Source organism: Desmodus rotundus, chromosome 3 (assembly GCF_022682495.2).
Source record: "Desmodus rotundus isolate HL8 chromosome 3, HLdesRot8A.1, whole genome shotgun sequence".
Lineage (NCBI taxonomy): Eukaryota > Metazoa > Chordata > Mammalia > Chiroptera > Phyllostomidae > Desmodus > Desmodus rotundus.
In genome coordinates, this window is record NC_071389.1 from 74,967,968 (window position 1) to 74,980,778 (window position 12,811).

Sequence of the window (12,811 nt, forward strand, 5' to 3'; positions counted from 1 at the left end):
CAAGAGCAAAGTCAGGCCCGGAACTGAAGTCATCTTATTGCAAGCTGATGTCTGCCTACACCCTCCACCTCCCTGCCCCCTCACACACGCCTGGATTAGCAGAGAGCAGGGAGAACAGAGGACACTGCCTGCTTGTTCTGTGCCCAGGGTGACACCGGATTTGCCAACCCTCTCCCAACACGCTGTTCATGTACCCTTGTGGTACCTAAGTCCCAGGGCCAGGCTTGAATTTGGAGCACATCATGCAAGGTGGCATGTGTATTTCTGAACATAAGGCCAGGTTGATCAATAATCAGAAGTCCTATAACTCACCTCAAGAAAACCTCCATGTTTATCTTACGCGAATATGCTCAATAGCATTATGTTAACCAACCATCCACTCCTCCAAAAAGAAAATACACTCTTTGAATCATGCCTGATCATAAAGAAACTACAAAATAAAATAGCTAACATTAGACTTAATTTCCTTCTCATCAAAAGCCTACATTCTAGTTTTAACATACAAAACGGGGAATTGATAAAATTGAAAAATATAAAAGCAGAAAATGGAACTCAAAGTACAACATATATATATATATAAAATGAACATTCAGAATGAATTTCATATATACATATACATGAAATTATGTATTTCTTATACATATAAGAAATTCATTCTGTAAGTTCATTATTTAGAGCCTCATTCTTGCTGTTGAATATTGTCACTTGCTTGGTTTATTTAGTGATAGGACAGAAATAAACACCAGGGTCCAAGCCAGTAACATTAATAGGAAAGGACTTGGATCTGCATTAACCATTGCTTTGAGTTTGGACAATAAACATTAAAAGGAACCTGTGAGAATGTACTTTGTACTTGTGTGGAAGAAGCAAACATGTTGGCATTTGAAGTAAGTATGAGTCTAGTTCCAGTATTAGCAAGTCAGAGATGGTTAGTTAATGAATCACCTTCCATCTCCTGCCCTTCTCCTCTGGCTGAGCCCCAGAGAGTGACTGGGTTGGATCTCAGGAGTGGCCAGCTGCCCTGGGCACACGGTCAGACACACCAAAACAGAGTCCAAGTGATTATTCAAAATAATAAAGTATTCTCTTACACATACTTCCACTGGTGCAAATAACTGAGAGGGAAGTACATTCTCAGATATGGGAGTGAAGGCAGGCTCAGAATCACGGACGAATGAAAGAGCGTTCAAGTACTTTCAAGCAGTCTGGCATTTCTTTTCTGGCTGCCACTCCCAGTGTGACCCTTGGCAAGACATCAACACAAAAGCACTGCTTTCTCTGTGAAAAGGATCTGTTCAATTTATCTCACAGAACTGTTCTCAAAGTTCTTTAAAAAGCATATGTAAAAATGTATTTAAAACATTATAATTGCTATTAAAGTATTTGAAGACAATTTTTTTTCTCATAATGTAGAGTTGTATACTATCTTTAGGGCTTAAAAAATGTAGATTTATTATCTAACAAATGGAAATAATTCAATTACAGAAAACACTATTATAATTCCCAAAATTCACTAGATCCATAATTTACATTGTAATAAGTCTTGCTGGTCAGGCACTGACTAAAATCACTGCTGTATAACATAATTCATTCAATAATTCTTTGGGAATGCAAATTTAAGTTTAGCAAACAATAAGCACACTTTAAAAATGAAATGATGTTGACATTCTAGGAGATGATTAAGCAGATTATGAAACCATAATCTAAAATGTTTTAAAATGATGTTATTGATTTCCTCAAAACAGAAGGATTAGAAAATAAAATTTCAATTTGTAAGTCAGTTATAAACCTTTGTACTCAGTCAGGTATAGTAGCATATAATATTCAATCAAAAGGCATCAACACCAGTATACCAATGTGAGCTTTCAGTTTTGCAGAAACACAAGTTCTAGTTGTTAACCAACTTCTGGCACTCAACTTTAGAGGAGTCCAGCCTTGAATACTAATTAAATGGAAATGAGCTTAAGGTAACACTTCCTTTAAAAAAAAAAAAAACATAACAAGGAAACACATTCCTCTAATAAACTTTTGGAAGGTTAGAACTGACCTGAGAGCGCATGCAGTCCAACCCTTGTTTGACAGAACTAATGACTTTGATGCCTGGCACCATTTTTATTGGAATGATCAAAGGCCTAAGTTATTGGTTGTTTCTCCAGCCAATGGTCAGTGCTTGTGCACTGGCAGTGTGGGGTAGCACACACGCAACAAGAAAGCCTGCCACAAGTGCAGGCTTGACATTCGCTCCCATTTCTTCGAAGACACAAGGTCGCAAAAGTAATTTCCATAAGCGGTACTGCAGATTTGGGTACTTTGTGTTCATTTTGAGCCTAGCATTTAATAGTGAGTTTGTTGGCTCCTAGACGATAAAATTGAACGTGTCTAACAACATGCAGCACAACAACAGTTAAGACACTTAATTTCCTGCTCCACATTTATTGGGGCTAAGAGATGAAAACAGCTATTTTTTCTCTCAAATAATTGAAAAAATATAATATGACACCAATTGCTTAAATACATAACAAAACTTTCTGGGTCGTGAATCAACATACAATGCAATAGCCTATAGATACCGGTTGTGGCAGCTTTATAAAACATCACTCATCTAAGGCTCCTGAAACCGTCTCTGAAGCTACACATATGTAAATGACCTATACACATAAAGGCATCCATTCATGAACAGAAAGTCTTTCAGAAGCACTTTTAGGGAAGGCTAAAGTAATACATACAATTTAGATTCTGAATAAGTTTTAAAAGACACATTTGGGGTTCCAAGAAACAGTGCTTTACATTCAAATAAGCATTTAGATTTTTCAGACTTGGAAAGGTAAAATTCTTGTGATGCAGGCTACAAGAAAATTCACCCTGTGAATTGTTCATTTTTCAAAGACCTCCTTCAAAAGAGAGATTTCAAGTCCAGAGCAAACATCTATGGCATGAAGAAACGGGATGCCTAAGATTCTAAAATTTGTTTCCATGTGACTTTCCTCTCCTCACCTCCCAGCCAAGAACAAGAGAAAAATTCCTAGAAGGGGCAAGGGCTAGGTGTTACGCCATTACATCCAGCAGTGTTTCTGCATGGTAAGTTACTACATCCAGATCGCTATTTTGGTGAAGGACTTTTAAATTCCTATTTCAAATGGACTATACCATACCACTCCAAACACAAAAGGATTTTGCCAAAATATCCAAACACTACCATGTAGACCCAGGTTTCTTCCTAGTACAGAGTGAGAATCACTAGGAAAGAATAAACCTGGCAGAGGGAAGAGACAAGGTTAAACCCTTTCACTGGCCCGTTATCCAAAATGATAGTTTCAGTCCATTATCAAAGTTGTCAGCTTTCTCCTGTATAAACGAATTTTCTTGATGGGCTTACATCTCGATCCTTGATGCATCAGAGATACACTTGGGTTTCACCTCTCAATCTGTCCTGTTCATTCTGACAATCTTATACCCGCCCATTCATTTAGCTATTTAAGGAAGAAGTCACCATTTTCTGGGTACTTTCCAAAATTTAAAAATAAATCTTGTTATCTTAAGTCTGTTTGACAAAGAACCCCTACTAGTTATCCCCCACAAAGGAAAAGGAGCCAATTCTACTACAACAGCATCTCTGTGAGAAGGCAAGTCCCTTCCATTTATTTTTCCAGGGAAATAACATAGATGTTTTCTTCCACTTTTAGTCCAAATTCAGGAGCTCCACCTTTAATAACACAGCCTTTAGGTAACTTGAAACCAGTCGCTCTGAAGATTCTTTGTGGAACCACCGTTGAAGAGTTTGCTAATTGAGTAGCAGATTGCAACTACTGACATTCGTGATACAAAAATTCAGTTCCGTTGAGTTCCTGGGATCCCCTGAGCAGTTACAAATGCCTTTAACTCTGATGAGGCAGTGTGAGACAAGGCAAATATTCAAATATATATACCCTTATATTTATACTAACATGAAATACATTGATAAAGATTATTGATTTTTTTGTTTTGCGTTTCAAAGGAAAAAAAGACACAATATTGAGAAATTTCTAATAAATGATTAAAAATGTTTTTAGTTGGCTGCCATCAAAAGTTTTCCCAGAGTTCTCATCAATGGTCTATACAAACTGTAAATAAAAATATACATGACCAAAAGAATATATATAGTAATATATATGTATATATATATGTATATATGTGTGAATTAAAGTTCCTTAAATATACACATCCCCACTTAGGATACATTCCATTACATAGGCAAAGCATTATTCTTTAATAATAGGTCCAGGATAGCAGCAATTTAGTAATCTAGTTATCCAGTTACCTCAGAACATATCATAGCTCCTGACAGTTCCTTACGGGGCATCCCTGGCTTCAAGGAGAGCTCCCCGTTAACGCTTAGTCCAGCGCTCAGGAGGCACCAGGCTACACTGCTAATGGCAATTGTGTCATCCTGTCATTGGAGGAAAAGTCATTGTCTTTTCAAAACCCGTTTATTCAAAATCTGACCAATGGTATAGTGGGAAAACTAAGTCACAATGGGGTTATACAAATCCAAACTAGTGAATATATATAAAGCTTTTACATTTTATTTCTGATAGATTTTTGTTGTTTTTTCAGTGCCTTGTACATACAGAATTCAGACTGCCCTACCAGATACCAAACTCTGCTGAGAAGACAGCTGCTCTGCATTGTTTGAAAACACATAAATAATGTGATTATCAATCAGTGTTTTTACCAACTGAGATGACAGTACTACATATTGTTTTAAAAGAGTCATGGTGATGAGTCTTTACTTGGGTAAGTTAAGAACTTGTAACCAAAATTTACATATATAATATGCAAAAAAAATCTGTAGGTTCATTTATAATAAACAATATTAGTCACAGAAGGAAACAGACTGGCTTGTACATAAACATTTATTTTGTGTGTTGTACTATTGTGTGCAATAATACACACTCTGATTTTGCATTCGTATCTAGGCATGCCCAATGGGTAGAAATTCTAGGTGGGCAGAAAGCTATATGGGTTCTAGATGCACCTAAGGGCTTGGTGTGTATCTTTAGTCTGGTTCTACATCTGTTGGGTGTATGAACACAGAGCTAAGAAAGGTCCCTGTTATCTATGATGAAGGTTTTGAACCTCTGCCACTGCACCCAAGTCCTGCATGTAAAACAAGCATGTAGACAGCAGCTACTGGCTATAAGAGAAGGGTTTATCACCTTTAAAAAGTTACACTTGCTGACAGACAGACTAAACTAGACCATACTGTTTTATATGTTGAAACCCTTTCAGTGGGAAGGGACAACTTCCTCTGCACAGAAGTTTCTCCCGCTTGAAGCTGAGATCACACAAGGAGAAACCCATTGTGCTTCTGCCAAGTCGCTGTGGGAATGCTGGGAAAGCACACCCAGGAGCAGGCAGGGGCAGAGCCACCATATCGAGTCCTCAGATAAGCAGCCTGCTTTATCACTCTTATGAAAATTTTCCCCGCAACAGTCTTATCCATGGGTTTCCCCCCACGTTTCCCATGGTAGTCAAACAACACAGAACACACCCGAGCTTCTCAATGATCATGTATACTGCCAACCATGACAACACCTTTATTGTATTGAACGTTCACTCAGGCTCCTTGAATCTGGCTGGAAGTTGAGCAGTCCAGTGGGATCCTTCAGATGATAGAATGACGATGTGTTAGTTCCTTCCCAGGAACCCGAAGCTTCTGACATGCTCCACAGACACAATCTGGACTGCGCAACCCGATTGTCTTTACACAGGAACACACACACCAGTGCTTGGCCTTTGCTGACGCCACAGGCGGGCAGGCCAGTTCGAAGTCTGGACACAGAGGCACTTCCAAAATTTGGCAAGAAAAAGGAGGTGAGTTCACTAAGTGGGGCTTTATCACTGTGTTGTCTTGTATGTATAAGACATGTGTGGCACACGGACACAGAGAGAGACAGAGATCTCTAGGTTGTGGATGGGTCATGCTTTTTCTTCTTGCCCCGGCAGGACTTGCAGACACAACAGATTATACACGGGGAAGCCAGAAGCAGCAAGGGTGAAGTCACCAAGGCAATGATGCCCAACCCCACAAGAATCCCAACCACCTGGAAATTTAGAAAAAAAGAACTATTTTAGCAATTAAATCTCCCTATATGTATACTACACCAACTGCTATGGACTGAATGCTTGTGTGCCCTACCCAAACAAAAAATTTCATCTTGAAACCCCAATTCCCAATATGATGATGTGGAACCCTTAAGGGATGGCTGCCCTCCTAAGTTGAGACACCAGCAAGCCTGCTGCCTCTCTTTACCCTCTGCCAAGTGAGACACAATGAGAAGATGGCCATCTGTAAACCAGCAAGTCCAGTCCCAACCCCAGTCCTGCTGGCAGCCTGATCTTGAACTTCTAGTCTCCAGAATCGTGAGAAAGAAATTTCTGCTGTTTAAGCCACCCAGTCTATGATAATTTGGTACAGCAGCCTGAACTGACTAAGACACCATCTCAGGCACATAAAATAGTCACAGTTATGGGACCTTTTATCCAGCAATGGTCTGAACTGAATAAACCAGGGCAATACCAAAGACTAAATCAAAGGTGAGAAGAACAAACCAAGCCCTAACTCAGGCTCTGGCATGAGCTCAGTGTAATCAGGAAATGTTGGTGTTGGCTCTCTCTCTACCTGAGTTTCCTCAACAGTCTCATAGGGACGTTAATAATAATTACTAGGCTATTAATACTGACTCCTTCAAAAGGAACATGGCCTTTAATAAATATGGAACACTATTAAAAATAAACCAGGCCTCCCTTTGAACCTGTCACATAAACACAGAGGCATGTGCAGAGGGATCTAAGCCCCAGCAGGGGGTTATCGGGTTTTAGAGCTCTGCCTTTCATAGCAAAGACTCCGTAAAGGGCTTTAGGGAAGTCATTCCGCCATTTTTTTTTTTCCAGAAGGAAAGAGCATCTGCCCTCATTCTGCAAGTCACTCTTAATTATTTGGCTGCTCTGGTCCCTGCCCCTCCACTTATCCTCAAGAGTAGTTGCTCATCAATTAACTCCAGGCAATTGCTCCATTACTTTTTCCCAGCCCTGCCCCAGAACTCCCAGAACCTCCCAGGCTAGAATGGGTAAGCAGGAGTGGAGTGGAGAGGATGAACAGGTGAGCTTTTTAAGCCATTGTATATCTGGTTTATCTCATTCTCCTTTTAAGGTCAGGGTACCTGTGTTCGGTTCCATATCACTGAGGCTCTTGAATGGCCAAGCTTATTCCTACATGGTCCTTTGTCATAATGTCTGAGGAAAATGTCACTCTGGAAAAATAAAAAGAGAGAGAGAAAGGTTTTCATAAACATTTTGAATTGAGAAATGGATATTAACCACATCAAATCACCTTCCTGGAAGCAAAGGCTCTGTCTGGTGATATGAATAACAGCCTCTAGGAATTCCAAGCCCATGATCTTTAGACTATATCTCAGTAGTTTTATTATCACCAAGTAAAAACAGATCCTAATCAATGGAACTCTTGACGGAGTCTAAAAGAGATTAATGGCCTGAACAATTATCTTCAAGGTATGGTATGGAAGGAGAGGAGCGTGAGGGAGGCAGCTAGAAGGTGGCTGTAGTAAACAAGGTGATAAAATGCCAGAGGCTGAGACACACTCATGAAATGTTAAGACGGTAACTAACCAGGTGGGTAAATAAGGAGAAATCACAGATTAGGGGAAATTCCCTGGGTAGAAGGTAATTGCTTTGTTGAGAGAAACAACAACAGAGAGATGGATTTTGCTGGGAGGTGATGACCACAGTTTGGGCAAGTGAACTTGAGAAATACTTAAGACATCCAAGCAGTACTGATCAAAAGGCAGCTGGTTAAATATATGTGCATTTGGGGAGGAAAGGGCTTGGCAATGAGCGTGCATGGGGTAGAAGAAACCACAGAAGTAAATGAGATCCTAGGGAGAATGCGGACTGACAGGCAAACAAGCTCCTGAACGCAGATGTAGGAATGGGTCAAGGAAGAGTCTGGAAAAGAAACTGAGAAGCGGCCAGGAATAGAGAAGGGAAACCTGAAGAGATGGAATCAGAGGTGGTCAAGATTTATCAAAGGCAGCAGAGAATCTAGGTAAGATGAGAACTTAAGTGTCCCCTGGATTTTACCCAAAAGAAATCACTTTGAAGCCTTGGAAGATTACAGTCAGGGTGTGACTGAGTGGCAATCTGGACACACGGCAGTGACTGAAGGTAAGCAAGTGTCAACAGCTACAGCTGATTTTGTTTTACTGAGGCTTGGCTGCTGGCAGGAGGAGAGAAATGCAAGGGGAAGACGTAGGCTTGAGGAAAGGGTCCCTCATTGTTAAATGTGACATGGTTGAACGCATGGGTCAGTTAGAGACTAGAGAGCGGAGAGCAGAAGCTGAAGTCAGAGGAGAGAGACAAGACAGCCGAAGGGTGCGAGTTGCCGACGTCCCCCAGGCAGAGATTAAGAATGCCTCCTCCTCCCACAGTGGTAGCTTGTAAGATCGGAACTACCACAGCCATTTTTTACACATGATTCACATGTATTTGAGTGGAGGAATTTTTTTTCACATTCTCTTGATGTTAAAATTTAACCAGCATTAATAACATGGTAAAATAGAAGAGCGAGTGTGTTCAAAGATCAACAGACTGTAACTCTGGAAAACTATCTCCAAGCCAGCATAATTAAGGGCTTTGTGAGCTGATCTTTTTTTAACAATTAGATATTTTTAATTAAGTAACCCACTAGGTATCTTCCTCTCACTGCAGTTTTCTTTGACTTCAGCCTCTTTTCTCTTTGGTAGCTGCCAGAATGTGCTTTCAGAAAGGCTCAGCAGTTGCAGAAGACAGAAAACTCATGTGGGGTTTTCCTGCTGTAACTGACACATTCTTCTGATTAATAACGCTTGTATGATGCTTTTTGTTAGGTAGTTTCCTTTATGCTTCACAGATCCCCCTGAGACCGGGCTGCTATTATTCCTCTTTTAAGATGTAGTCATTGTGCCTGCTCACCTGGTGAGGAGGGGAAGAGCCAGCAGTTAAGTCAAGTGCTCCTCCACCCCACCAAGGTTCCCCAGGACCTTCTAAGATGTCATTGGGCTGATCTGACCAGCAAATGTGGCAAATGCTGGATGCAACCTTTCCCGAGGCCATAGGAAGGCTTCCTGCAGCTGAGATTTGTGTGGGGCGCTGTCTAGACAAACACCACTCAAAGTGTGGTCCTCACTCCAGCGCTTCGCTAGGAGTAGCTTAGAATGCAGGTTCCCAGGTCCCACTGCAGACCTCTGATATGGGGTATTGTATCTGTGCTTTAACATGCCTCGCACATGTTTCTGATATTCACTATGATTTTAGAACCACTACTTCAGAAAATTTACTTTAGAATGGCATTTCTCAGTGTCCTGGGAACCAGTGGTGTTTTTGAGTGCCTCTGGCAAGGTCAAGTGAGTTTGGGAAAAGCTGCGTCTTGAAGGTATAAAATGTATGTTAGTGTGTCAGTAGAACCTGTTTATTTGACCTAGTGAGGCCCAAACACCTTAGATTATGGAGATTTTGTTGGCTAGGGAACTTGCCAAAGTTTCCTGGGGATACTGTTCTAGGCCGAAGTGACCTTAGGACAACTCAAGCATATCCTTCACCCCTGTAAGAACTTGAGATGAGCAACTATCTGTGGCAGTGTTAGTTCTGAACTTTTAAAGTTCAAGTGTGCCATGTAGCTCTAATAAAGCTTCAAGGCGACACCAACAGGTACCATCAAGTAGGTGTCAACCGAGCTGAAACGCACACTATATGGAATAAGTGCTTTTAATTCTAGAATTAGAATAGGCATTCCTGTATCTTCTTAAATGAGATTGGTTTTAGGACAGCATTACAATCACCTTACATAGCACTTGATAAAGTGTTAAGGGAACATGTGGATATCACTTACATATTCACGGATTTCCAGTCACTTTGTGACTTTTTTACTTTCTAGTTTGGGACTTTTTCCCCTTTATATCTGAAGTGACTATAAAATGGACGTTTGTGGGAATTTGAAAAACTCTATCGGAACATTCTGGGGACGTGATAAAGCCCCATCCGCAAAAGCACCGGCGAAAGCGCACTAAGTGCCACACATCTCACTGCTGTCCGTGCTGCTCTTGAGTGAATCGACTCGGCTTGTCTCAGATTATGACTAATCTTTTTCCAAGTTCCTACACAGGTAACAAAGCGTTGCTTTCTAAAATCCATAGAGGGCAGTAAGCTAATTGTAGGAATCTGTTAAGTTGGACAATCAGAGATGAAGAATTAGGGTTCTGTCTTGTGTGTGTTCTCGTCTGCATCCAGCTCCCTGCTCTGGGTTCTGTACTCGAGTGCGTTTTCTTTACAAATGCTCTCTTACCACTCTGGAGTCTGCTGACTGTACCTCTGGAACGTACTTATGATATTCTGCACATTATGCAGAAAGGCAAATTCTATACGTTTGTGCTCTGCTAACTGTAGACATTTATTGCCCTATGAGTTACCTATCTTTGTAAACACCTGTGGTCCCTCATCTCTTACTAATTTTGGCAACAGGGAGGGAGACATTTATTTGTACTATTTTAGCCAATCTGTGAATGTAAAACCCACACTGTTGCCTTGTTGTAACCCAATCTCCTATTAAGTGGAAAAATTACCTGTTTTGAATTTCATCCTAGCAGTTGGAGTTCAGCTAAACCTCTTCTGCGTTTTCATTGAATTCTAACTGTAATATGGCCCCATGGCATCGGCCCGAGGAGTGGTGAGGTGCCAGCGTATGAAGGGCTCCTTAGTTTTTCCATTATTTCTAATCTAAGAGCCTTTTACTTACATGTGTACTGTATTTGTTTACAGACTGTAGGTAGATATTATTTAAAGCTGGGTTTAATAAACACTTAACCCCCTCCCCCTGCAAAAAAAAACAAAAACCAAGAATACCTCATCCTCTGAAACAGCAGGTCAGAGGTTCAAGGCGGAAACACACTCAAAACTCAAAATCACTCTGTTTGGTGTCTACCTCAGGCCTGGCTTTTGGACAGTCAACTTCTCCCAGACCCATGCTCCAAAACTTTCCTATAAACAAGGATCAACGCCGCCATCCTACATAGAACACTTGTCTACAGAAAAACATTACCAAAAAGCCAACGCCCTCGGCTAAAACCAAAACAATGAGGTCTCAGAAAATAATAACCAGAAAAAGATGCTGTGTATCCAGCCACCTAACGTGTGTACCATTTCATCTCAAGTCCCAGAACAGTACAAGTGACAGAACAGCGTGTTCTTTGCAACTCCGCACCACATGCCAGCCAAGGGATGGAGGGGTCTGGCACACATATTTACCCCTTACACTCCTGCTTCCTAAAGAGAACCTCGTGGGCTCAGCCTGCTTGTGGATTAAGCCCAATTAATATTCTGGTTAAACCTGGAAGAAAACGGAAAACGATTTCTTCCAATTGTAAAGCATGAGGGGTATACAATCTGTCAAATCTTCATCTAGAATGTTACTCGTTTAGAATTATGAGAGGTCTCAACTATCAAACATAATTGTAGTTCAAGGATTGTAATAGAATTTTTTAAAAGAATGAAAATATTTCTTTCAACCTGAGCTGCTAAGCTTCTAGCGTCTAAAATGTCAATTTTCTTCTCCCCAATTTACACCTTTTCTTGGAACACTGACATAAAACTGATTAAGATTCTTACTTACAGGTGTCAGCCTAGACAACTTACCAAATTTCAGTTAAAAACCAGGCCCATGGTGGCCAGCATGCACGCCATGGTAAATACACACTCACTCCCCAACTGTGTGTGATACCAAAGCACTACAAGAGTCGATTATTGAATTGAAGCAAACTGAGCAATTAAAACGGGAAGCTGAGAAAAGAGTGACCACCCGTGTCTGAGGGCTTACACTGATATGGACATATTTCATAGGTCCAAACTGCCAAAATAGGGAATATCTATAAACAATTTAGGCCACCTCAAACTTTACAACACTATAATTGAAAACAGAATGAATACTCAATAATCCTTCACACCACCTTTTAACTCTGAGGTTAGCATTATTAGTCGTAGCACAGGACTGAATATAAATACACCTGAATTTGAGAAGACATGCTTCAGGAACGGTTAGGAAAAAGGACAGTGAGACCAGACCTCTTTATCTAGAAGAGAACCCTGACAAAGCAGGAGCAAACCTCTGTCATGCCAATGAATGAGACTGTTATTTGAGAGACATCACTGCATTGACTTGAATGGCTTTTTTCTTTAAATTCAAAAAGAGGAAACAACCTAATTGTGGTAGGCAGGATAATCGCTCCCCTAAGGATGTCCATGGCTTTTCCCCAGAACTTGTGACGATGTTACAAGTGTGATTAAATTAAGACTTTGAGGTAGGGGAGATTCTCCTGTATTGCCCTGATGAGCCCAATCTAATCTCAGAGAAGCCTTCCCAGCTGTGGTCAGAGGGAATGGCTCTGGAGGCTACGCCTGTGAAAGAAGGGGCAGAGAGCTGTGCGGCTGCTGCCTCTGAAGACTGAGAAAGAGGCCACCAGCCAAGGAATGCAGGCAGCCTCAAGAAGCTGGAAAAGGCCAAGAAATGGATTCTCCCCTACAGCCTCCAGAAAAGAAAGAAAAAAAAAAAATGCAGCCTGTGGACACCTTGATTTTAATCCCATGAGATCCACATTAGACTTCTCATGTACAGAACTAAAGATAATAAGATTGTGTCATTTTAAGCCAAAAGTTTGTGGTCATTTGTTACAACAGCAACAAAAAACTAATATACTAACAGTCCTTTACATAATAGAATGAGACA

The 12,811-nt window shown here is 40.8% G+C and overlaps 1 protein-coding gene across 8 annotated transcripts in view; it reads right to left on the minus strand.

The window, feature by feature from the left end:
* Positions 1-1,265: 1,265 nt before the first annotated feature.
* Positions 1,266-12,811, minus strand: part of RNF144B (ring finger protein 144B) — a 164,385-nt gene continuing 152,839 nt past the window's right edge. For 7 of the 8 annotated variants that reach the window (XM_053920432.2, XM_045199478.3, XM_071220967.1 and 4 more), the window contains 2 exons: positions 7,203-7,292; positions 1,266-6,083 (listed from right to left, as the gene is read on the minus strand). In XM_053920432.2, the coding sequence (XP_053776407.1) occupies positions 5,943-6,083; positions 7,203-7,292 (231 nt within the window). In that variant the 3' untranslated portion in view covers positions 1,266-5,942. The remainder of the gene's footprint in view (positions 6,084-7,202; positions 7,293-12,811) is intronic. The other variant, XM_024565456.4, reaches the window with a different exon arrangement.